The sequence below is a fragment of the Eublepharis macularius genome, chromosome 16 (assembly GCF_028583425.1).
Source record: "Eublepharis macularius isolate TG4126 chromosome 16, MPM_Emac_v1.0, whole genome shotgun sequence".
NCBI classification, from domain to species: Eukaryota; Metazoa; Chordata; class Lepidosauria; order Squamata; family Eublepharidae; genus Eublepharis; species Eublepharis macularius.
The window spans coordinates 6,452,703-6,477,386 of NC_072805.1; the positions used below are offsets into that span (position 1 = coordinate 6,452,703).

A 24,684-nucleotide genomic window follows, 5' to 3' on the forward strand; every position below is an offset into this window, starting at 1 on the left:
GGAATGGAAATGGGCTGGAGCTGCCTTCCAGAGCCGGGCTTGGACCTGGAGAGGTTATAATGGGCTGAAGTTTCCCTTCGGGCATTTCACAGCCCCTTCACACAGCTCCAGTGTATACCAAAGCCTTTGCTCTGCCGCTGGCTCTGTCTTTTTAAACTACCCTTTCCCGACTAACATTGCATCTCCCAACACATATTCTTCATGTGTCAGATGTGTCGTGCAGAGGGACTCTGATTGTGTGCCAGTAATATCAGCCTTCTAGTTTCATTTCAATTATCCCCCCCCCCACACACACACACTCAACCAGAGAAGCTCTTAGGGTGACTTAAGGTACATCAGTGAAACAACTGAGAAGAGTATCACAGCAATTTTTAAAAAATCTCCAGCACTAACAATAACTATAAATGCTAAAATAGCAGCAGCAACTAAAATATCATAAAAGCAAAAGCAGCAGAGCAAATAAATGAAAAGACTGAGATAAATGCCAGGCAGAAGCAGCAATAGGAATGACGGAAACTGTGAAGGCCCAGGAAAGGAGGTTCGAGGCCAGGCAGGAAAGAGCCGGAGCTCTGGGCTATGACTGGCCGGGCTTGGCCCTGAGACCAGTTCCCTCTTTCTGGCAAGCCCACCTGCTCTTTCCGCCTGAGCTCTCCTGTCCCTTACCCAAGAGATGCTCCTCAGCGTGTGTGTGTTAGGGCCGTGCTTGCCCAGAGGCCCTGCTGGAGTTTGGAAGTGGTGCGAGTACGCTGTGACAGCTGAGATACCCTTCAGGGGGGAGGAACAGACCACCCTTTCCCCTGAAAAGGAACCGAATTTCCCTTCCACGTGGCCCCTCCCCCTGAGGTGTTTCTGCGTATGCCAAGCTTGCCCAAAGAGACAGTGCCTGCAGAAATGCCAGTGGCACCCTCCTCTGAGTAGAGCATTTGGTTTAAAAATTTCTGATGGGGCTTGAGTCAGACAACATTTATTTGTACAATTTCATTTCTATTTTGCCTTTCTTCCCAATGCGAACCCAAAGTGGTTTATATATAATTCTCCTCTCCTTTGTTTTATCTTCACAACAATCCTGTGAGGTCTGTTAGGCTGAGCATGTAACCGGCCTGAGGTCACCTAGCAAGCTTCTGTGGCAGGGGGTGGGGGGATTCAAACCTTGGTCTCCCAGATCCTAGTCTGACACTCTGGCCACTGCACTTCATTGGCAGTAGCTTTTAAGAGAACTGAAAGTGGTTGGGAAACACTTATCCCTAGCTAATTCTTGCCTTTGGCCTCCACCAGGAGAGAAAACACTGGGAAGAAACACAAGCAGAGAAGCAGCCCCCCCCCCGCCCCCGCACACTTTGACGCAATGCCCTCTCTCCTGCCTTACTGGTAGTCGGCAGTGACCCAGTTCCGGCGCTTGTGCCCGCCCTTCTCAATCCATTTTCCTTTCTCTCCAAAATTCTTGTCTCTCTCCCAGCTGTTTCTGTCCAAACACTATCACTTTCCTCTTCTGGGGCAAGTTTTTTGAGGACTAACAACTTTGAGAGGGAGACAACTACTATCGGACATTGTCATACCTGAATTTTGGATTCCTGATCAGTTTAATCTTGATAGGTACCATGTTTTAAATTTGTGAATGACCTCCCTCCCCCCCAAGCTTCTTGTAACAACGAATTCTTGAATTCTTGCTTCTTGTGGAGCTGCCAAAGCAGATATAAGAGATGAAACAGGCTGTTTCCAAATTACTCCACCCTTGAAACTGTGTAAATCACAAGAAGATGCCCTTTGCACTATTAAGCAGGCAGTTTGCAAAGCAAATATGCCAGCTTGGCACAATAGCAAAAGCAGTGAGTAGTTTCCCTAAAATAAATCAGTTTCCAGTAACCTGAGGGCTGTATGATGACCATTTAGTTTTGACAAGAATGAAACTCACAGTTGAACAGCTGCGGGCCTTCCCTTTCTGCAGATGACCAAGACCAAAATAGCTGACCTCTTCAACAGGGTCAGGGACTCTCTGCTTCCAAAGCCTTGACCCAGAGCAGTCTCGGCTGCAGCAGGATTGCCTTGAGCACTGGCAGCCGGAGCTGCCCTGTGGCCCAGACAATTAGCAGTTCAGGGCACAGAGGCAGTGAACTTTACTTTTCTCTTCCTGCACTGTATGAGAGAGTTTGGGCGTGCCCCACAGAATCATAGGGTTGGAAGGTACCTCTAGGGTCATCTAGTCCAACCCACTGAATAATGCAGGAAATTCACAACTCTCCCCCTCCCACACACACACCCAGCGACCCCTGCTCTGTGCCCAGAAAACGGCAAAACACTGTCAGGATCCCTAGCCAAACTGGCCTGGGGGAAATTGCTTCCAGACCCCAAAGTTGCAATCAACATTACCCTGAGCAGATAAGAAGGGGCCACAAAAACCAAGCACTGATGTAACCCTTCCTGCCCTCCCTCGCATGGTCTGCCCAGGCTCACAGACTCAGCACTGCTGTCAGGTGGCCATCTAGCCTCTGCTTTAAAAACCTCCAAAGAAGGACAGCCCACCACCTCCCGAGGAAGCCTGTTCCACTGAGGGATTGCTCTCACTGTCAGGAAGTTCTTCCTAATGTTTAGCTGAAAGCTCTTTTGATGTAATTTCAGTCTGTTGGTTCTGGTCCGACTTTCTGGGGCAATGGAAAACAACTCTGCACCATCCTCTGTATGACACCTGATTTAGCAAGGTAGTGACTTTCTCTTTTTTTTGAGAAAGCTACTACCTTGCTGGATCAGGGGGATGCTGTAGACACCGTCTACCTTGATTGCAGTAAGACTTTTGATAAAAGGTTCCACATGATATCCCTGTTCCCAGATGCCCTTGAACTGATGCTCAGATGCCCTCAACCACCTCATGACGCCTGGAGGAACAGCGAGAACGCTTGCTGCTTGTCATGCTCTTTTGGAGGGGAATTTATTTATATATATTATATATTAATGTGTGTGTCTTCTTTATATATACAAACACAAAGAATCTGCAACATTTTGTGGCAGATCCCCTGCTATCTTCAAAATACCTCATTTCAAGAGGGAGTGACTTAGCAACTAGCTGGCCCAACTTAGGGCCAAGCTACAAGTGATGAATGACACTTGCACGGTAAGTGAACAGACTCTCGTGTATTCCTCCCTGTTCACTTGTGCTCCACTTGATCATTACGTGGAGCGCAAGCGAACAGGGAGGAATACACATGAGTCTGTTCACTTACCGTGCAAGTGTCATTCATCACTTGTAGCTTGGCTCTCAGTAACTAGCTGGCTCAGCTTCAGTCATGAAGTTTGTTGAGTGATCCTTGGCTAGGCACCCTCTCTCAACATAACCTTACTTTATGAGGAGAGTAAAACTCCTCATATGAGGAGAGTAAAACCGAAGAATGAACCCCCATAGTACATCCTGATGAAGGGCAGACTTGAACTGACAAAGGGACAAGCTGCAAGTGACAAATGACACTTGCCTGGTAAGTGAACAGACTCGCGTGTATTCCTCCGTGTTCACTTGCCGTTCACTTGCACTCCACTTGATCACATGTGGAGTGCAAGTGGAGTGCAAGTGAACAGGGAGGAATACACGTGAGTCTGTTCACTTGCCAGGCAAGTGTAATTCGTCACTTGTAGCTTGGCCCATAGACAGAGGCACGAGTCTTGGGAATTTGGGAAGTGGCATCTCTAAGAGGCACAGAGGGTGCAATTTTATTTATTTATTTATAGTTTACCGTTACTAAGATGCAAAGCAGATGATACAGTGCAAGTCAATATAATCAATACAAAGAGACATCTGATAACGATGTAATAGGATTAGGATTACAGAGATCTGTACAAGAGGCTCTATGCACAAGGCACCTGGGCACGTATTCATCAAGTGTCGGAAGACACAATGTTACCAAGGAAGTATAGTTTTGCACGACAGAGCTGCCTCTGGTGTCCAGATGGTCTCCCCTTTTGGAGCTTTTACACTGCTCCCCTCGTTGCTTAAAACTTTGAATTAACCGAGCCTAGGCAGGGTAAAGGCTCTGGAAAGGGAGACGCCAGAGGCAGTGGAGGGCTGTGAGAGAATCCATCCTCTCTGGAGCGATTTCAGCCGGTTCTGTCTTTCCAAACTATGCTTCCTGGCAAACATTGTGCCTCCTGACATGTGAAGAACATGTGTCAGCTGTCTTGTGTAGAGAGACTCCAAGTGTAGCATGTTTGACATGATACAAAGTGCAGACACAATGGAGAAAATGGTATTGCATCCAACAGAAAATAATGCAGTCACAAGTCAGTAATTTATGCAGCAAACAGATAATATATCCTACACATAATAGTATGGTCTGACCTCTTCAGGCAGGCCATTTCACAAGACTGGGGTCACAACAGAGAAAGCATCTGTATGGGCAGTTGTTGATCTTGCCAATTTGCAGATGGCATCTGCAGGAAGCTGGGAATAGAGGAGCAAAGCTGTTGTGGCAGAGCAATGCATATTACAGGGAAACAAACCAGGGGGTCCTCCTTTCTCGTACCCATCACATCAAAGTCATTTCCCCCCTCCTAGTTGGCTAGACCAATGGAGACAAAGAGCAGGTGTGTTTCTTACTGAACCAGATGGGAAGTTTCTCTGAAACTTCTTTCTTCTGTGACTGTGGCTACATCTTGAAAGCTCTGACGTGGCAGTCTGAAAATCATGTGGAAACTTGCCCAAACATGATTCAAAAAAAGATTTGTGGTCTGAACCAGTTTCTCCGAAGTTGGTTGTAGTGGGTGTGTTCTACACTACTCTTAGTTGTTAAAAATTAAGCAATTATTGGGAAAAAATATGGGAGGAGGAGCAAAAGCCAGGCACGGAACGGGCCACAGATGAGTGCCCTTCTTCAGCCCACTTTAGCCTGGTCTCTTCCTTGCTGTCTGAATGCAGAAGCATCACCTCCTGACAACAGCAAACTTTGTATTTGGCTTTGGGGTGTTTCTTAACTTTGCTTATGTAACGTAAAGCAGCATGTAGCGGAGTGTGTGTGTGTGCGTGCACGCTGTGTAAATAATGACAATACTGGGTGGTTCAGCCACTCTTCCTAAGATTGTAAGAATGGTCAAACTCAGCATGTCAGAAACAACAGGGAAGTAGGCATCAGCTTAGTTTTTGCTGATTGGCTCGCACGCTTCATATGGCAGGTGAGGCTCACATGGCTGGATGCTCCTCCATACCAAGAGCGCCTTCTGAGCAGAAGATCTGTGAGGGACAAGTATTTTTATTTCTTTGTTCATTTACAGTCCACCTTTCTCAGTCAGATCTGAGGCAGATCACACAGTGCAAGTGAAGTACAATATAATCAACTGCTGAGGCATCCACTGAGCAAGTACAATAAAGAACAAGAGTGAGGACATTCAGTAAACAGACACAATCGGGTACGGTGGCAGAAATTTGAAAACAACCATAAAGTCAAGCACAGAGACGATATCTTTCTGAAACAATGCATAACTAATTTACATGGCATGTTAAGCAACATGGAAACACCCTAGTAGTATTCTCAGGGTGCGTGCCAGTGGCGGGCAATCTCTGGGGCCTTGCCACCTCCCACTGTTCACTGGCGGATCAGCAGGCAAGGGGGCAAACCGCCAGGAGATTGCCTGCCACTGATGGGCACCTGGGAACCCTAAGCACATCTGAGAGCCTTCCTATCTGATACTTATCTGGTCATCAAGCTCTATTTTTACCTATAGTCCAGCCCAAATATTGCACCTTTCCCAACTTACTGTCCTACCTCTGGACAAGCCATTAAGCCATTGTTTTGGGGCAGAGACATCAGTTTTGCTCCAGGGTACACTCTAACTGGGTTGTCTCTGTGTGTGCCTTGTGTGTGTGTGTGTGTGTGTGTGTACCTTGATACCCATTCACATTCCCTCAAGTTTACTTGTGCCTCCTTCTCTCATGAAACGCTGGTTGTTTTGCTGCTCCTCTGTGGACCTCCTCCTTCTCTCCAAAGACTGGTATATATCACCCTATCCCAATTACTCTCTCCCATTTTCCTCCCTGTTTTCCTAGTTTGCTGTGTGTGTATGCTATCTGTATTTTTGGTGTGCTTGCCTTTTTATTGCTCTATTAATAAAGAAACCTTTTCTGTAGAAGATCTGCCTGTCCATTTGAGAGTCCTCTAAGGGAACAATCCTGGTATACATAGGTGGAGATTTCCTGGTTACCCCCTCTCTCTGTGTCTCCTTGAATGCTAATTCCTCCAACTAATAAGGAGACCCCCCCATTAAGATAACACTCTGACCCCTAGAATCATAGGGTTGGAAGGGACCTCTAGGGTCATCTAGTCCAACCTCCTGCACAATGCAGGAAATTCACAACTACACCCCTCCCAGCCACTGGTTTGAATGACAACACAAAACAAAGAAAGATTAGAGGCAAATTCGGGGGGTGGGGGAGAGGCTGTTTCTTAGCCTCCCCAAATATGTCAACAAGACTAAGGTATATGAAGGACAAAACAACCACATTCACCACATTGGTCTGGACATCAGAAATATCACTGATACTGTATACATCAGCTAATAAGCAGGCCCTTCTCTCAAACTGGGAGGGAATCCCATTTCCCGTGCAGTCATTGCTCAGTCTCCCTCTTGATTTGTTATGCAAAATTTTCCATCCAAGTTTCTTTATTTCCTCCAGGGAGCCATAAAAGCAAGGAAGTGGAAGTTTGCAATGCTTGGCAGGCTCTGCAGGTTAATGAAGAAGTTTAAAGAGAAAATGCTGCCTGGGTAAGGGGCAGGAGAACAACGGAGAAGGAATCTCCAGAAGCATATGGGTGGAGGCAGTTGAGATGGTTTTGCGGAACCATGAGTCAGCGTGTTTGCAGAGTGTCTGGAAGTGTTTGTGTCTGAAGCGTACAAGTTGGATCCCAGGATATTTAAAAGGCAGATTACTCAGACTTTAGTTCTGTAGTAAAATGGATAGTACAGAGTTAACTGGAACCTGATTATGGACTGGAGGGAAACTCCACGCCCTACACTTTTCTCTTACTTTCGTTTTGTTGGTTGAAATAAAGCAGTGTTACATTCAGCAACTCCCGTGAGTACTGTGATGCAACCACAAAAAGCCCCATGTATACTTACATGTGAGTAAGCCCACACACTCTGTGAGACTTGCTTCTGAGTGGACACACCTAGGATTGACCAGCAAATACAATGTAGTGTACAAAAAAGAAACCTCACACCGACAAAATTCTCTGTAACATTCCACAAAGGAAAATAGGACCAGACCCTGTTTCCACACCAAGAATCCTTGCCCCGTCTTGTTCTCCTAACCGCACTGAAGGCTCTTCTCCTGTGCTCTGCAGTCACCTCCTCTGCTGTGGATTCTGAAGTGTGTTAGTTAAACAGACCACACCAGTTTGGTTTTGTTTTTAAGAATATTTACTAGAATAGCAGAGGAATGGAGTTTGGGGGGGCATCTTTCCAGCTGTTAGAATCCAGCTGAGCTCCCGGCATCTTCCCATCTGCAGGTATAAAAGCCTGGTGTGGCCAGAGACTTTTGACCTGTGGCTCTGGCTTGCCGCCTGTGATCTTTGTGTGAACCGCTTCAAGGGATCTAGAACCTGCTCAGGGTTTGCTTTCTTTGTTTACTTGAACTGTAGTTTGTTTGTTTAAATTGTAGTTTGTTTGAATTATATTTGGGTATTTTTGTAAGCAGCTTTGGGCCGCCATTGGAAAGATGGATAGGAAATAAATAAATCTTTGTTCTAAAAGGGTGGTTGTGACTTAAAAACAGCAAGCATCATGGATGTTCTGGTCCAGCTCCAGGTTGGGAAATTCCTGGAGATTTCGGGGTGGGTGGAGTTTGAGGAGTGACCTCAGTGGAGCAAAGTGCCACAATTCACCTTCAGAGGCAGTCATTTTTTCCAGGGAATGTGATCTCTGTAGTCTGGAGATCAGTTGTGATTCCAGGAGATCTCTGGCCACCACTTGGAGGCTGGCAACCCTATTTTCTGGCTGGATGATTGTGAAGGAAGGGTGGCAGCGTACAGCATTTGGGGTCCATGTGCATGCATTCTCATGCATGTCATGAATGCCAAGGCACAGGATGAGGCTGGAAGCTTCTATGGCAGGTACTGGCACAAATTCTTTTTCTTAAAAATGCACATTTTTAAAAGACATCCCCATTGCAAGGTAAAACGGAGGATAGGGTTTTTTTTAAATTAGGAATTAGGGCCCTCTTCTGCTGACTGCTCTTGACAACCTTGTTACTCACTGCACTCACAATACTGTTTTTAGGGGCTGTGTCCTTGTTCAGGACACAGACTAATGGTATTTTGGCCTTGTTTTTCTCCTATGTATGTGTTATGTGCAATCAAGTTGCTTTTGACTTATGGCGCCACTATGAATTACGTAAACCACATCCAAAACATTGTAAAATTAACAACCTTGCTCAGGTCTTGCAAACTGGTGATGTGGGTTCTTTTATTGGGTCAGTCCACCTTCTGTTGGCTCTTCCTCTTTTCTTACTGCCTTCAACTTCTAGCATTATTGTCTTGTCCAGTGAGTCTTGTCTTCTCATGATGAATTGGTAGATGAGGTGAAGGTGGTGGGGACCTTAGGGGGAAGTGACCATGTCCTCCTTGAATTCCAGTTGCTGTGGGGGGCCAAGGAAGTATGTAGCCAGACTCGTAGGTTAGATTTTGTCTGGGGATGAGCCTCCCCTCCCTCCTCGCTGCCGCCCCCCCCGGCCCCACAGGCCCCAAAACTCACCCAGCCGGGGCAGGCGCGGCGGCGGACGGGCGCGGCCGTGGCAGTCGGCTCGGCGGCCAGGCGGAACGCCGTTGCGGCGCCGCGGAGGAGGCGGCGGCGGCAGCAACCCGGGCGGGAGGAAGCGCCCTGGGGGAGGCAAACCGGCAGGCTGGGCGGCCGCCGGGGCGGACGCCACCGGGGCAGACGGCCCCAATGCGGTGGCGGTGGCGGCGGCAGAGGCGAGGTGGCGCAGCCGCGAGGCCCGTGCTTGCGAGGCCGAGCCTCGCCCGGGGCCGCGAGGCAGCGAGGGGGTGGGAACCGGCCCCGGCGGCGGCAGGCGATAGGCCAGCCCGCCCGCCCACCAGGGAAACGGGGGAATGGCGCCCAATGGTAGCTGGGGGGCGGGAGGAGGGAACACCGGGCTTCCCACCCCGGAAAGGCTGGAGGCAGGTGTTGCTGCCGGCATTGGGGCAGATAATGGGCCTCACCTGGGGCGCTGGCAATTGGGGAGCAGGGCGGGGCTGCCCCTAGCGAGGGAGGGGATAAAAGGGGTCAGAGGCTCCCTGGCCGGGGAGGAGAAACAGGGAGGCTGTCCTGAGGGAAGGACCATCCCTGGGCCCAGAGGCTGTGCTTGCCTGTTGCCAGACACGGTTTAACAGCCCTGGGGCCATCTGAGGCCAATCCAAAGGGAAGCTGAGACCCCTGGAGCCAGCGTACAGGCCGCCTGCCCGGCCTAGGTAGCAGCGGGACACCCCCCCCGGACCCGCCGGCTGCGCAGACCGCACCCCCGCCACGACGGACCCGACGGACGCGGCGCCCCCTGCTGACGGAGAAACTCACAACGTGGTGGAGAATGCAGGCATTCGACCGCTAGTGAAGCGCCTCCCCTACTTACCCACGCCTGCGGGGTGGGCCAGCAGCTGGTCTTTCCTCCGTCCGCCAACGTTTCCGGGACCCACCACCGCACCGCCCACACCCACGACAGCTATGGACCAGGGTGGAGGAGGCGGAGGGGCAGCGCCTGCCAACCCCAGCGGCTCGTTTGACTTTGCCCAGTTCGGGCAGTGGATGGCCGAGCAACAGGGTCGCCTGTTGCGCGACATAACCTCGCAGCAGACGGAGCAGCAGGGGCGGATTCTGCAGGACATCGTGGCCCAACAGCGCGACGCCCAGGCAGTCCTCCTCCGGGATGTCTGCCGCACCTTAAGGGATGCCCAAGGAGGCGCCGGGGCCCCGGCTGGCCCGGGGGACCCCCATAGGGCCGCCCCGTTCCAACTCACCAAGCTGGGGCCAGAGGATGATGTGGACGCGTTCCTGGAAACCTTCGAGCACACCGCGGAGGCTGCCCAGTGGCCCCCCGCCCAGTGGGCCTTCATTCTCGGACCCTACCTGACCGGGGAAGCCCAGGCCGCGCTCAAGGCCCTCCCAAAGGAGGAGGCGGCCGACTACGCGAGGCTGAAAGAGGCCATTCTGGACCGCTACGCCATCACCCCCGACACGTACCGCCAGAGGTTCCGGGCCCTGAGCTATAACAAGGGTGATCGGCCGCGGGGGTTCGTGACCACCCTCCGGGACCTGGCCTACCGATGGCTCAAGCCAGAGACGCCGGGCGAGAAGGCCATCACGGATCAGGTCGTCCTGGAGCAACTCCTGAACGTTCTGCCCGCCAAGGCACGATACTGGGTGGCCTGTAGCAAGCCGGCCGATCTCAAGGAAGCCACGGCCCTGCTGGAAAATTTCATGGTGGCAGAGCCGAGGGAGCCCAACAAGGACGGAGCTACACCGGGGCGCGACGGCCGATCCGCAGGGAGGGCCCGGGTAGGGCCCCGTGGACCCCTGGGGGCTGACTCCGCCGCCCTACCCCCCACCGGGGCCAAACCTAACAGCGGCGGAATCCCGCCCCGCTGGCCGCGACCACCACCACCCAACGTGAAGGCCCCCGGCGGCCCGGCCCCTGCCAGCACTGCCGACCGAGGGCCCTGCTTTCGCTGCGGACAGCGGGGCCACCTGATGAGGGACTGCCCCCTAATGGAGTGCGATGCGGGGTGGGAGGAAGCCCTGCCCCTGGCCACCCGCGCGGTCCGGCCCCCACCCCTACTGGTCATCGTTGAAATTGCGGGCCGGCGGCTGTCAGCACTCCTAGATAGCGGCAGTTCCGTCTCAATGATACGGACCAGGCTCTTGCCCGAAGGCCTGCCCGTCGTGCGGCGCACGTCCGTCGCGTGCCTCCACGGACACGCAGAAGAGTACCCGGTGGTGCGAGTCCCGGTGCGATACCAAGGACAAGAGTGGGAGTTGGAGCTCGCCCGAGTACCCGCGCTCCCATACCCAGTACTGCTGGGCCGAGATGCGCCAGGCCTGGAGGTGCGGTTGCAGACCTCGCCAGCGGAAGCCCTCCCCGCCGCCACTGACCCCGGGCCCCGTGCCGGGACCTCGGCGTCGCCTGATGAACCCTCGCCACTATCCTGGGGTGCCGATCCCGCCTTCCGGGAGGCCCAGGCGACTGATGCTACCCTCAGAGGGCTGGCCGCTACCCCCGAATTGTCAAGGAAACGGGCCTCTGGCACAGGCTGACTGCCAGTCGGGGGGTTGAGACCCGGCAGTTGCTGGTCCCGCAGGCCTTCCGGGCCTCCGTCCTCTCCTACGCCCACGACCACGCCTGGGCCGGCCATCAGGGGGCCAATAATACGTTGGCCCGGGTCCTGGCCCACTTCTTCTGGCCGTCCGTGGCTGCTGACGTCAAGGCCTTCTGCCGCTCCTGCCCGGTGTGCCAGCGAGCCTCCACCCGACCGGCCCCCAAAGCCCCCTTGATGCCCCTGCCGCTCGTACAGACCCCCTTCGACCGCCTGGCCATGGACTTCGTGGGGCCACTGCCACGTACGGCCCGCGGCTGCCGGTTCCTACTGGTCTTGGTCGACTACGCCACCCGCTATCCCGAGGCGATTCCCCTGCGGTCCATGCAGGCGGCCGGCGTCGTTAGAGCACTGATGCGGTTTTTTGCCCACGTGGGGTTGCCCCGGGAAATCCTCACCGACTGCGGGACGCCCTTCACGGCCTCCTTGACGCGACAGCTCTGCTCAACCCTAGGCATCCGCCAGATCTTTACGTCCATCTATCACCCGCAGACAGACGGCTTGGTGGAACGCCTCAACCAGACCATCAAAGCCATGTTGCGGAAGCTGGCACGGGACAAGCCGAACCAATGGGACCTTCTGGTCGATCCCCTCCTCTTCGCCCTGCGGGAGACCCCTCAGGCATCCACCGGCTACGCCCCCTTCGAGCTGTTGTACGGCCGGCAGCCACGAGGCATCCTGGGGGTGGTCGAAGAACAATGGGCGACCCCCCGAGACGACCCCGCAACAGCAGCTCCGGACTACGTGCGGGAGCTGAAGGAGCGCCTCCAGCTCGCCCGGGAGACAGCTCAACGCAACCTGGCTGAGGCCCAGGAGGCCCAAAAAGAGCGCTATGACAAGGGAGCCCGGCTACGCACCTTCCAGGAAGGCGACAAGGTCCTGGTCAACCGGCGAGTCTTTGGCCCGCAACAAGTCGGGGACCCCTGGAGGGGCCCCTTTACAATCACCCGGGTGCTGGGCCCTCTGACGTATCTGGTCCAGTGGGGCCCCTCGCGGCGACAAGCCAAGAGGCTGCACGTCAATGACATCAAGGCGTGGCGGGAGCGGGAGCCGCAGACGTGTCAACTCGCTGCCGACCCCCTGGAGCCCGCCGATGGAAACCTGCCCTGGACCCCCCGGGGGGGCCCCCAGAGGCCCCCACGCTAGACCCGGCGCTCCTCCCGGAACAGCGTGAGCAGGTGGAACAGTTGCTGAGGGACTTCCCCCACAGCTTCTCACGGATCCCGGGATGCACCACGACGGTGACCCACGCCATACCTACCCCGCCGGGGCGGGTGGTCCGGGCACCCTGGCGGCCCTTGCCCCGGAAGCAGTGGGATGAAGTGGACCGTGAGGTAGCTGACATGCTCCAGCTCGGGGTTATCGAGCCCTCCCGCAGCCCATGGAGGAGCCCTGTGGTGCTAGTGCCGAAGCCCGACGGGTCCGTCTGCTTCTGCATTGACTTCCGGGAGGTCAACCGCATCGCGCAGTTTGATGCCTACCCCATGCCGCGGGCGGAAACCCTCATCGATCAACTGGGCACCGCCCGATATCTAACAGCCCTGGATCTGACGAAGGGCTATTGGCAAGTGCCCATGGCGGAAGGTGACAAGGAGAAGACGGCCTTCGCCACGCCCCAGGGGCTGTTCCAATTTCGCATGATGCCCTTCGGGCTACATGGGGCGGCCGCCACCTTCCAGCAGCTGGTGGACACGGCACTAGCCCAGTGCCAGGGGTTTACCGCCGCCTACATTGACGACATTCTCGTCTTCAGCCCCGACTGGCCCTCCCACATGCAACACCTTCGCCTGGTTCTGCAAGCCCTGGATGCCGCCGGCCTACGGGCAAACCCGCAGAAGAGCCGGGTGGGCTTCCAGGAGGTCAAATACCTGGGATTCATAGTCGGCCGTGGCGTGCTGAGACCAGTCCCCGAGAAAGTGGCCACGCTGGAGGACTGTCCCCGTCCGGCCACCAAGAAGCAGCTCCGACGCTTCCTGGGATTGGTCGGATATTACAGCAAGTTCATTCCGAACTTCGCATCCCGGGCCAGCCCCCTGACAGATCTCCTCCGGAAAGGACTGCCTGCCAAGCTCCCCTGGACGGCGACGGCCGATGAGGCCTTCCGGACGCTCCGGGTGGCCCTGTCCAGCGCCCCGGTCCTCCACAATCCCAACTTCAATGAGCCTTTCGTCGTCCATACCGATGCCTCTGACACAGGGCTCGGAGCCGTGCTCTCTCAGGAAATCGACGGGGTGGAGCGGCCAGTCCTCTTCCTAAGTCGCAAGTTGCAGAAGGCCGAGCGGCAGTATGCCACGGTGGAGAAGGAGGCCTTGGCCGTCAAGTGGGCGGTGGGGGCCCTCCAGTATTACCTCACCAATAACCCCTTCACCCTGGTTACGGACCACGCCCCCCTCTTGTGGATGGCGCGAATGAAGGACCACAATGCCCGCATACTTAGATGGTATATGTCGCTCTTACCTTTCAGTTTTGTGATGAGACACCGACCAGGGCACCTGCACCAGAACGCCGACTTCCTGTCAAGTATGCACGAGGAAGACCAACCAGCATCTGGGAGCGAAAGGGGGAGGGCATGTCCGGGGATGAGCCTCCCCTCCCTCCTCGCCGCCACCCCCCCCCGGCCCCACAGGCCCCAAAACTCACCCAGCCGGGGCAGGCGCGGCGGCGGACGGGCGCGGCCGCGGCAGTCGGCTCGGCGGCCGGGCGGAACGCCGTTGCGGCGCCGCGGAGGAGGCGGCGGCGGCAGCAACCCGGGCGGGAGGAAGCGTCCCGGGGGAGGCAAACCGGCAGGCTGCCAGCGGTTTAACACGGTTTAACAGCCCTGGGGCCATCTGAGGCCAATCCAAAGGGAAGCTGAGACCCCTGGAGCCAGCGTACAGGCCGCCTGCCCGGCCTAGGTAGCAGCGGGACACCCCCCCCCCGGACCCGCCGGCTGCGCAGACCGCACCCCCCGCCACGACGGACCCGACGGATGCGGCGCCCCCTGCTGACGGAGAAACTCACAGATTTTCATAGGGCCAGCTTCGATGAAGTACTCAGGCACATCTAGAGATAGTAGAAAATGTGACAGGACACCTGAGTGGCTAGTTGACATTGACAGAGAGGTTGTGGAGAGGCATCTGGCTGCACTGGATGAATACAAATCCCCTGGGCTAGATGGGGTGCACCCAAGAGTGCTGAAAGAACTTTCTAGAGAACTTGGAGAACCCCTATCTATCATCTTCAAGGCCTCCTGGAAGACTGGGGATGTGCCACAAGATTGGAGAAGAGCGAATGTTATCCCAATCTTTAAGAAAGGGAAGAAGGATGACCCAGGAAACTACAGGCCGGTCAGTCTGACTTCTGTTGCTGGGAAGATATTAGAACAGATTTTAAAGGGATCAATCTGTAAGCATCTGAAGGACCGCTCAGTGATCCAGGGAAGTCAGCATGGTTTTGTCCCTAACAGATCTTGCCAGACCAACCTGGTTTCCTTCTTTGATCGAGTGACCAGCTTACTGGATCGGGGGAACTCTGTTGACATGATTTATCTGGATTTCAGTAAAACTTTTGATAAGGTCCCCCATGACATTCTGATGGGCAAACTGGAAGACTGTGGACTGGACTATAGGACAGTTCGGTGGATAGGGAACTGGTTAGAGGACCGCACCCAAAGAGTGGTGGTCAATGGCGTTTCATCAGATTGGAGGGAGGTGTCCAGTGGGGTGCCGCAGGGCTCGGTTTTGGGCCCGGTACTTTTCAATATTTTTATCAATGATCTGGATGAAGGAGTGGAAGGGCTGCTCATTAAATTTGCTGATGATACCAAATTGGGAGAAGTAGCAAACACCCAAGAAGGTAGAATTAAAATTCAAGAAGACCTGAATACTCTGGAGAAGTGGGCAGCTGTGAATAGGATGCAATTCAACAAAAACAAGTGCACAGTATTACATCAGGGCCACAAAAATGTGAAGCACAAATACTGGATGGGGGATACACTTCTGGGCAGTAGTATATGTGAAAGGGATCTTGGGGTAAGAGTGGACTGTAAACTAAATATGAGCAGTCATTGTGATGCGGTGGCAAAAAAGGCGAGTTCAATCCTGGGTTGTATCAAGGGGGCCATAGTGTCGAAATCGCAGGAAGTCATAGCCCCTCTCTATACTACCTTGGTCAGGCCGCACCTGGAGTATTGTGTGCAGTTCTGGAGGCCTCACTTCAAAAAGGATGTGAACAAAATCGAGAGGGTGCAGAGGAGAGCGACGAGGATGATCAGACATTGGGAGACTGAGCCCTACAAGGAAAGGCTGAGGGCCTTGGGAATGTTTAGTTTGGAGAAGAGGAGGTTGAGGGGGGACATGATTGCTCTCTTTAAATATTTGAAAGGCTGTCATTTGGAGGAGGGCAGGAAGCTGTTTCGGTTGGCAGCAGAGGGTAGGACCCGAAGCAATGGGCTTAAATTACATGCAGAAAGGTACCGGCTGGATATTAGGAAAAACTTTTTCATGGTCAGAGTAGTTCAAAAGTGGAATCAGTTGCCTCGGGAGGTGGTGAGCTCCCCTTCATTGACAGTTTTCAAGAAGAGGCTGGATGAATATTTGTCAGGGATGCTTTAGGCTGATCCTGCACTGGGCAGGGGGTTGGACTAGATGGTCTGTACGGCCCCTTCCAACTCTGTGATTCTATGATGTGACCAAAGTACGATAACCTCAGTTTCATCATTTTAGTTTCTGTGGAGAATTCAGGCTTGATCTGAACTAGAACCCATTTATCTTTTTGGTCATCTGTAGTATCCATGAAACTCCTCCAACACCACATTTCAAATGAATTAATTTTCTTCCTGTCAGCTTTCTTCACTCTCCAGCTTTCACATTCGTGTACAGTAGTGGAAGCTATGCAAAATCAAATTATTCAAGAAGGATTTTTTACTCAGATAGGAGAGCTGTACTATAAGGAAGTGGTTTCAGAGAGATGTATTGGGAAAGGGATAGGGACTGTAGACTCTACTGCTGTGTACTGTCTGTTGCTGTAAGTGTGAACCTATGGGTAGTTTCTGTGCTATTTAATATTTCAGGTTTAGAGCTGCTTATGCTCTGTTTCACATGGTTTCATCTCTGTGTTGGATTTCTGCTTGTTTTCAAATCTCTGCAAATCTGCATTTTATACCCCATTGCATTGTTTATTGAATGTCCTTGCTATTGTCTCAGTACCTGGCAGTTAGATCCCCAAGTTCTCCACAGTTAACACACAGGTGTTCCAGTTGAAGTAACTTTATTAGCGATCCATTCAGAACAAAGTGCTTAGACACTGGAAATGGCAGAAGTGACGTGGGTAGGGCCAGCAGTGTTAGTTATAGGGAATATTCCCGCCTTTGGAACTAGGACTGTTAATGGGGTGAGACATTATTTTAGAGCAGACAGTGAGAAAGCTGAACTTACCTTTGGTTCTCAAGAAGAGCACACCACGAGCCAGCTTCCGCTGGCAGTCAAGGACCCTGGCTCAGCAGAGCGAGAAAGAGAAAGTAAACATTTGCGAGATAACCTACTGGCATTGAGCAATAAAGAACTTCCCACACTCTCAGAAGCCAGAGGCAGAACCCATGTGCAGGAGGCATATATGACATACTGATTGTATCGACTGTGTTAATCTGCTTTGAGTCTCAGTGGGAAAGGTGATTGATAAATAATGTAAATAAATACACAAATAGCAATACCAAGGTATGAATGGTCTTGCTCTTGGTCTCCAGTGACACATCCTTACATTGAAGGATCTTTTCTAGTCCCTTCATGGCTGCCCTTCCAAGTCTCAGTCTCCTTCTGATTTCTTGGTCTTCTTAAGGTTCAATTATAATCCTGTTGGGAAGAGGGAAGAGCAACATTTTAACTTGGCCGGGGAAGCAAAACAAACAAAAAACCTTGGGATGGATCCAACCAATTTCTCAACAAGCTAAGAAGAAGGTGTCCCCATGACAGCCCCAAAAAGGTTTTGCAGAGGATCATGGGACCTGCTTGGGCAAAAGCTGTATGAGTTGAGGGTTGTAGCAAGCAGGGCTTTTTTTCAGCGGGAATGCAGTGGAATGGAGTTCCAGCACCTCTTAAAAATGGTCACATGGCCAGTGGCCCCGCCCCCTGATCTCCAGACAGGGAGGAGTTTAGATTGCCCTCCATGCTGCCGAGCGGCATGGAGGGCAATCTAAACTCCCCTCTGTCTGGAGATCAGGGGGCGGGGCCACTGGCCATGTGACCATTTTTGCTGAGGGCAATTTAAACTTTAAAAAACTCTCCCCTTGTTCCAGCTGACCCAAAGTGACGTCATTGTGCAGTCTTGAGTTCCACCACCTCTTTTCCCAGAAAAAAAGCCGTGGTAGTAAGGATGAGATTTGAGTAGAAAAGCTGGTTGGATCCAACCCCTTGATTTTTTCAACTCTGCAGACATGGTATCTCTCGATTCCATATAGCAAAAAGTTGCAGAGGAATTTCAAGCATTGTTTGTATAAATGCAAAGGGTTTCCTGTAAATGTTGTGAGGGCTAATGAGGAATTTTATTTTTGCAGGTGCAATATGAGTTTGGCCAATTTTTCCAGTATGGAAGAAATCTCTTTGGAGGATGTGGACAGAACCAGCATAGAATACAGGGTGCTGATGGCCTACACCCAGCGGCGGCTATCTGCTAGCAAATATGGCCACCTTCTAGAAAGAGAAGCGAAGGGCCAGGAGGGATCATCCCTGAGCAGAGAGGAGGCACGAGGGGTCACCCCAGCGGAGCAGGGAAAGGCACCCCAAGAGTTGCCTCCAGGTGATTCCAAACACTCTGCTAGAAGGAAGAGCCAAAAGAAGAAAAGATCCAACTGGAAGCGTCTTTTGTTGCCTTCTTGTCTACGGGGGGAGCCTCAACGTAGCCCCAGGAAGAGTGAAGTGAATGGGCAGACAAGCTTTAGAAGAGAATCTACCTCTTTTCCATCAGAAACTCATGGTGAGTATAATTTCTTTTTTCATTTTTGTACCCTGTACTGCTACTACTGATATTTTATGGTATTTTTGTTGGTGGAGTTTACATTTTGAGGATGCAATCAAGCTAAAGTTTGTGCCCTGTTTATTTCCTTGAGAAAGTTTTAAAACATGTCCTTAATTCTTTGCCACTGAAGTCAAAGAAACCTAAAATCTCTTAATGTTGGCTGGATAACACTCGGAATAGGAAAACAAGAGTCACCAAACGAAAAGACCTTACCACATTTGCTCCCTTTCATATGTATCCTTAGACACGTGTAGACTCTCTGTACAGGGTTTGGGACATTTACCCAGAACTGCAACCAGTTTGGGGGAATTAAGCTCAGTGTCAGAGCTCTCTTTTCTCTTCCTCAGCCTGGCTAGCTTGGAAAACTGAGTCTCTGTACACGAGACGCCTCAGCGCGTGTTCATCAAGTTTAAGGAGATGCAATGTTATCTGGGAAGCATAGTTTTAAAAGACAGAGCTGGCCGTGATTGTTCCTCAGACTTCTCCAAAGGGGAGGTGAAATTGACAGATCCTATGGGGAGGCAAAGACGAAATTAACAAACCCTCTGAGGAGTGATCTCTGCCAGCTCTTTCTTTTTAAACTACTCTCTTGTAGAGAGGTGAAATTGATGGAGCTTCCTGGCTAACATTGCATCCCCCTACACTTGAGCATCCTTGTATAAGATGTCTCATGTAGAGAGACTCTTAGATTGGACTAAAGAGATTGTGAGTGGCTGGAGTCAAGCTTCCCAGCAGAGTGGAGGTTTGGACCCAGGTGTCTCTAGTCATAGTCCAACAGCTTAGCCATACCACCACACTAGTTGTGAGTGAGACCTTTTCTGCACTCAGTTCTTACTAGAGATGGGCCTGATCTGAATTACGATTTCAACACACACACACGATTTTGGCGTTTGCGCCATCGTGACTCAGCTGATCGGTTCTGCTCACGGCAACCGATCCAGCAGTCGGGAGTTTGCTGGTTCGGCACTTGATCGGATGGGTCAGTTTCTGTTCGGAATTGCAGACTGTCTGGTGCTAGTAATTTATTCCCGGGGCAACGGAGTCAGGGGAATGAGCTGTGTTTGCCCTCCTTCTGTCGCCCTCGAAACACGAATGGAAGCCCAGCTTTCCTTGATTAGCAGGCTTCCTTCCAACCACAGAGCAGCAACCCAGGGGAGGGAAGGGGAAGGGGGTGGGCACAAAGGAAAGGCAAAAGGCAGTGCGGGAGGCTGGGAGGCCGCCTGCACCGTTTGCCTTTCCCCAGGACAAGGGGTGTGCGGGCAAGCCGGCCGCCCCTTGTCTTGCGGGGCAGGTGAACGGCACGGGCAGCCTCCAAGCCACTCACGCTGCCGCCAGCTCCGCAGCGCACCGGGACAGCCAGCTTGCTGCGTGGCCGGGGGCGACTCAGGAGCGTGCGCGTGCACACAAGAGCCTGACTACAGTTCCCCTGGGTGCTGGCCTCCCCGATTCCCGATTCCGGACCGGAAACGAGACTTGATCGGTTAGAATCGGTGACCTGCGTTCAGCGGCAGCTCAGATCCACGAACGGCTTAATCGGATTTTTTTTTGGGATCGTGCCCATGTCTAGTCCTTACCCCTGATTTCTCTGGAAGTGAAATCTCTTTTATTTGGCCCATTTTCACTTGCTTCATACGCATCTTTGCATCAGTGTCAGATTAGAATCCGACATCACATGGTCTTTCCCCCTTTTGGAAAGGACAGTTTTGATTGGCTATTGAACGTCCTTCATTGCTTTTGTCATTGCTGTTTTCACCCTTTCACAAGTCCTCCCTCCTTCCTCTCTCTCTTCCTATCTGCATTTTCCCCCCTTTGCACATGCATTGAATCTCTGAATCGCTAGATGGACTGGGAAACGTTTTTTAAAAATTGGAAATCATGTGGTGGTTAAGCGACCTCATGATCCCAACATAAGATATTTTGGGGGGGGGAAACTTTTTAAAACTGAAAAAAAAAGTTGAAAAGGGAAGTGAGGAAAGGGGAAGGCAGGGTGGGTGCAGGGCACCAGTCACTGCACAGTGGGTGGGTCAAGAAAGGCAAATGGATCAGTATGCACTGAAGTCAAAGCTGGCATAGAATCGCATTAGAAAAAAACTCCCAGCAACTGAGCACCCACAAAACTCAGACAAAGCCTGGGAAACACCCAGGCTGACTGCCAAAAGTACCAAACTCTGTGCAGACATCTGCAAAACATCCAACACTGTAGAAGAGAGAGAGAGAAAGAGGTTTCCACCCATCCTTTCATATGCTTCTCCTGGACCCAGAGTAGGGTTCAGTATTCCCGCTGATGTGTCTTTTAGTAACCCACTGTTTGGAAGTTAATGCTATGGACTGGAGACCAGCTCAACCTCCCATTATAAGCAGAAATCAAGAGCCCTTGAAAGAAATGTGTGCAAAGCTTAGAAGAGCTTGGTCTTAAAACCTGATGTGAAATAAATATGGTGAAAGTTGTTCTACATTCTGAAAGAAAGGAACTCTGAGCAGAGGCAAACTGTTTATATTAAAAAGAGTCCAGTAGCACCTTTAAGACTAACCAATTTTATTGTAGCATAAGCTTTCGAGAACTTGATTCTCGAAAGCTTATGCTACAATAAAATTGGTTAGTCTTAAAGGTGCTACTGGACTCTTTTTGTTTATATTAAGGATCAGTTTGCTAATTCCAGGACCCTCACAAGTATCTTGCATAAGTTTCTTGAAGTGCACTGAATCTAGCTAAGCAGCGATACTCATTCCTCCCCCCCGCCATTCTCCTTCCATTCACTACACTACTTAACCAGATCAACATTCAACATTCATTCCCTGGCAATTCTATCATTCTATTAGGTAGGCTGTGGATTCTCAACACCTTCAACAAATAATTCCAGGGATGGTTTAAGAGGAACCATGACAGTTAAACTGGAGTAAAACCACTGTATACCCCCAGATCACGTGAGCTCTTCAAGGGGTTCACCTTAAAGCAAGCATCTCAGTATCTCTACTTTGACCAATGTTTAGGGAAAGATGCACTTTCAATATGCATGGGACCATGAGTGGCCTTAGTCCTTGTCCATCAGTTTATCTGGAATGGCAGGGGCTCTCTAAGAGGATCCTTCCCAGCCAGCTGCCTGAGATGCTAGAGGTTGAGCCAAAGTCCTTTGGGATGCAAAGTGGGGGCTCTACCACTGAGCTGGACTCTTACCCAAATTGGTCCACTTCTTGGGGGCGGATGGTTTCAAAACCTTGAAAGTGCTTTGGCTGTGAAGCCAGCTGTCTCTCCAAGGTCTGTGTGTATTCCGACCCAACCTACCCACTTGATGTCTATGGCATCTAGTGGGACGTACCCATGGCCTGAGATGGTGTTGCAAACTGCATGTAACTGGATAAAGCATCCACTGAATAAAATAATGACCTTGCTGGTCTGATTCTCTCTTCTTTACAGAGGATTCCAACATCACTCGTGTGGCAGACCGGCTTGCTGAACTAGTTGATAATTCCAGGTCCCGCTCTAAAAGGACGCAAGCTAAAGGATTAGTCCGCACGGTGAGCCTCGAGGAAGATGGTGGAGGGACCTCCAAAATTGTGCCTGAACCTCGTTATAAGGCCGATGGAAAAGGTAACTTGCTTCTCCTCAAAGTTTAGCTGAAGTTCCCTCCTGTAGAGTTTTAACATTTCCTTCTCTCGGGGAACCTTTGCAGGAGAACCATTGCACATTTGCCACAGAAACCCTGTTTTGCAGTGGATCTGGCAGACATTTGCAAATGCCCTCTGGCACATCTGCCATGCATCCGGAGCCTCTCTTATCCTGTGAACAAGCTGCACGTGCCCCTTAAACCAGCGTGCACTGGGAAGGCCATGGTTTTTCAGAGAAGCTTGTCTGGCCTGATGGCGCCTGATACGATTCTAAGGAACTGCAGCGGTCCCTGGACCACAGTTTGGGGACAGGATGACTAGGGTCAGCCCAAGCCACTATGTCACGTGCTTTTCCTTCACTGATGCAGAGGAGTTTGGGGCACTGTGCTCAGAATCCGCCCTCTTTGTCTTTGAAATTATGGTGGAAATAGGAGGCAGCATAAAATAACTTAGCAAGAAGAACACGGTCGTGTGTGGTGCTGGATAGTTGGATAGTTCCAGATTTCTCCTTCTCTTATGACTTCTGAAATCAGAGCCTTACTGTGACACATAGCTCAACATTTTATTAAGAAGTGCAAATTCAGTGGTGACATCTCAGAAAAGGGATTTTGGATTCTATTTTGTATATATTATTATTTATTTGAGCAATAAACAATCCATAAAAGATAAAATCAAAATCATCTAACAAACAAAGCAAACTAACAATACACATAACCATAAAAAGGGAAAATGAAAGGAAGAAAAATTAGAAGGAAAAGAAGACATAGAGAAAGAAAATAAAAACTAAATAAACTACAAACGGGTTTCCGATTTTCTCCATGACAAATACGTATCATTTTCAAATTTTCGCTTGCTATATGTTAAGAATAAAAACCCTTTTCCCTCTAAAGTTTGTATTTCTTAATCCATAAAACTGCATACTATCAAATCATTATTATTTATTTCATGTAAAAAGTCTATAAAAGGTTTCCTTTCAACCGAAAAGTAGATATTGTCTTCTCTCTAATCAACGGAGTAAATTTTGCCATCGATGCAAATTCCAAGACTTTTATCAACCACTCCTCCATTGTAGGCAAAGGTGGAGTTTTCCAATTTTGTGCATACCGTAGTCTTGCTTCCATAAGCATATATAAAAACAGAGTTCCAAAACTTATTTCCAACTGACCGCCCAACATTTTTAAGAAGAAAGTCTCTGGTTTCAATTGAATTTTAATCTTCAAAATTTCCTGAATTAATAATTGTATCTGCAACCCAAAAGTTTTTGCTTTCTTACATGTGGTGGACATGTAAGGGATTTTGGATTCTAAAGGTCTGCTGAAAATATCAGTGTGGAACTGAAGAAGCTGCAAGGCTGGGAACTTACAGGGTTTGGGTAGAAAATATACCTGGAAGCATCAGGTGGGCACGTAATGCATGTTACTTTTGCAGTTTGGATGGCAGGCAGGGCTTGGCAGCAGGTTCTACCAGCTTTCCTTACAGGGTTGCTGTAAGCGGGGCTGGCTCGAGACATTTTGGCATATGATTCAGAAAAGCCAAAAGACACCACTAAATTGGGCACTCACATCATAAGCAAAGAAGAATGGAGTGTTTGGGTGATGGTCTTCATAACAAAAATTAGACATTTCTCATTTTTTAAAAAATATGAGGCATGTTCCACCGGGAAGTCTCACTGTTTCTTCCAGTGGCCTTGGGCAGGAGATTATCCCACTGATTGCCTCCCTGGTAAGTTCGGTCTCTTTTCAGCCATCCTCAATGACACCTAGTACCCGCCTCCCATCTGAGAGCTCAGTTACATGTGTGTTAAATAATGCAATTTTTTTTTTTTGCAAATTTAGCTACCACAATTTCTTTATCAAAGGAGGATGGCGGGGGGGGGACTTTAGACCATTCCTTCTCTGCCATTTTGTCACTGGAAAAGCCCCTCCCCAGCTGCTTTTACTCCCATTGAGGGATAGAATATGGGCACCTGTTCATCTTCTGTCAGAACAGATACAAGAAGCCCCAGGGTGGCTTTTTCCAGCAACAAGAAAGGCGGGCGGGGGGGGGGGGCAGGGCAGGAAGTGTCAAAGTTTCCCCTCTCTGGTTGTTGTGGGTTTTCCGGGCTGTATTGCCGTGGTCTTGGCATTGTAGTTCCTGACGTTTCGCCAGCAGCTGTGGCTGGCATCTTCAGAGGTGTAGCAGCAAAAGACAGAGATCTCTCAGTGTCTCAGTGTATTGTCGAAGGCTTTCACGGCCGGAGAACGATGGTTGTTGTGGGTTTTCCGGGCTGTATTGCTGTGGTCTTGGCATTGTAGTTCCTGACGTTTCGCCAGCAGCTGTGGCTGGCATCTTCAGAGGTGTAGCACCAAAAGACAGAGATCTCTCAGTGTCCTGAGATCTCTCAGAGATCTCTCAGTTTCCCCTCTCTCCTCATGTCATTCTCTTCTTCGATCAATCTGTCCCGGGGGCTGAATTTGCAGCAGAAGGAAACAAAACAGCTTGCCTAAGAGGGTAGGAGGTAAGAAGTATTGAGGAAATATGTGAGACGCTTAGGAAAAGTACATGATTTTCTTTCTTTGTTTAAAAAAATCTACTCATGAATTTAATGAATTTAATGATTTGTTTGACTACATGTATTCAAAATTAGCCATTGTAGGTTTATTCTCCTGTCTTTTTGTCAGATGAGAAAGAAAAAGTAATTGACACAATAGTTGCCTTGTTACGAAAATCGGGAGATGAACTGGAGGAAAAGGTAATGCATTTGGGGGAAGCA

At 50.8% G+C, this 24,684-nt stretch overlaps 1 protein-coding gene across 3 annotated transcripts in view; it reads left to right on the forward strand.

The window, feature by feature from the left end:
- Positions 1 to 24,684, forward strand: part of BCL2L14 (BCL2 like 14) — a 38,538-nt gene that overhangs the window by 2,939 nt on the left and 10,915 nt on the right. For 2 of the 3 annotated variants that reach the window (XM_055000161.1, XM_055000160.1), the window contains exons 2-4: positions 17,866 to 18,284; positions 21,742 to 21,915; positions 24,593 to 24,663. In XM_055000161.1, coding sequence (XP_054856136.1) covers positions 17,873 to 18,284; positions 21,742 to 21,915; positions 24,593 to 24,663 — 657 coding nt within the window. In that variant the 5' untranslated portion in view covers positions 17,866 to 17,872. Of the gene's footprint in view, positions 1 to 8,054; positions 8,085 to 17,865; positions 18,285 to 21,741; positions 21,916 to 24,592; positions 24,664 to 24,684 lie in introns of those variants that run through there. The other variant, XM_055000162.1, reaches the window with a different exon arrangement.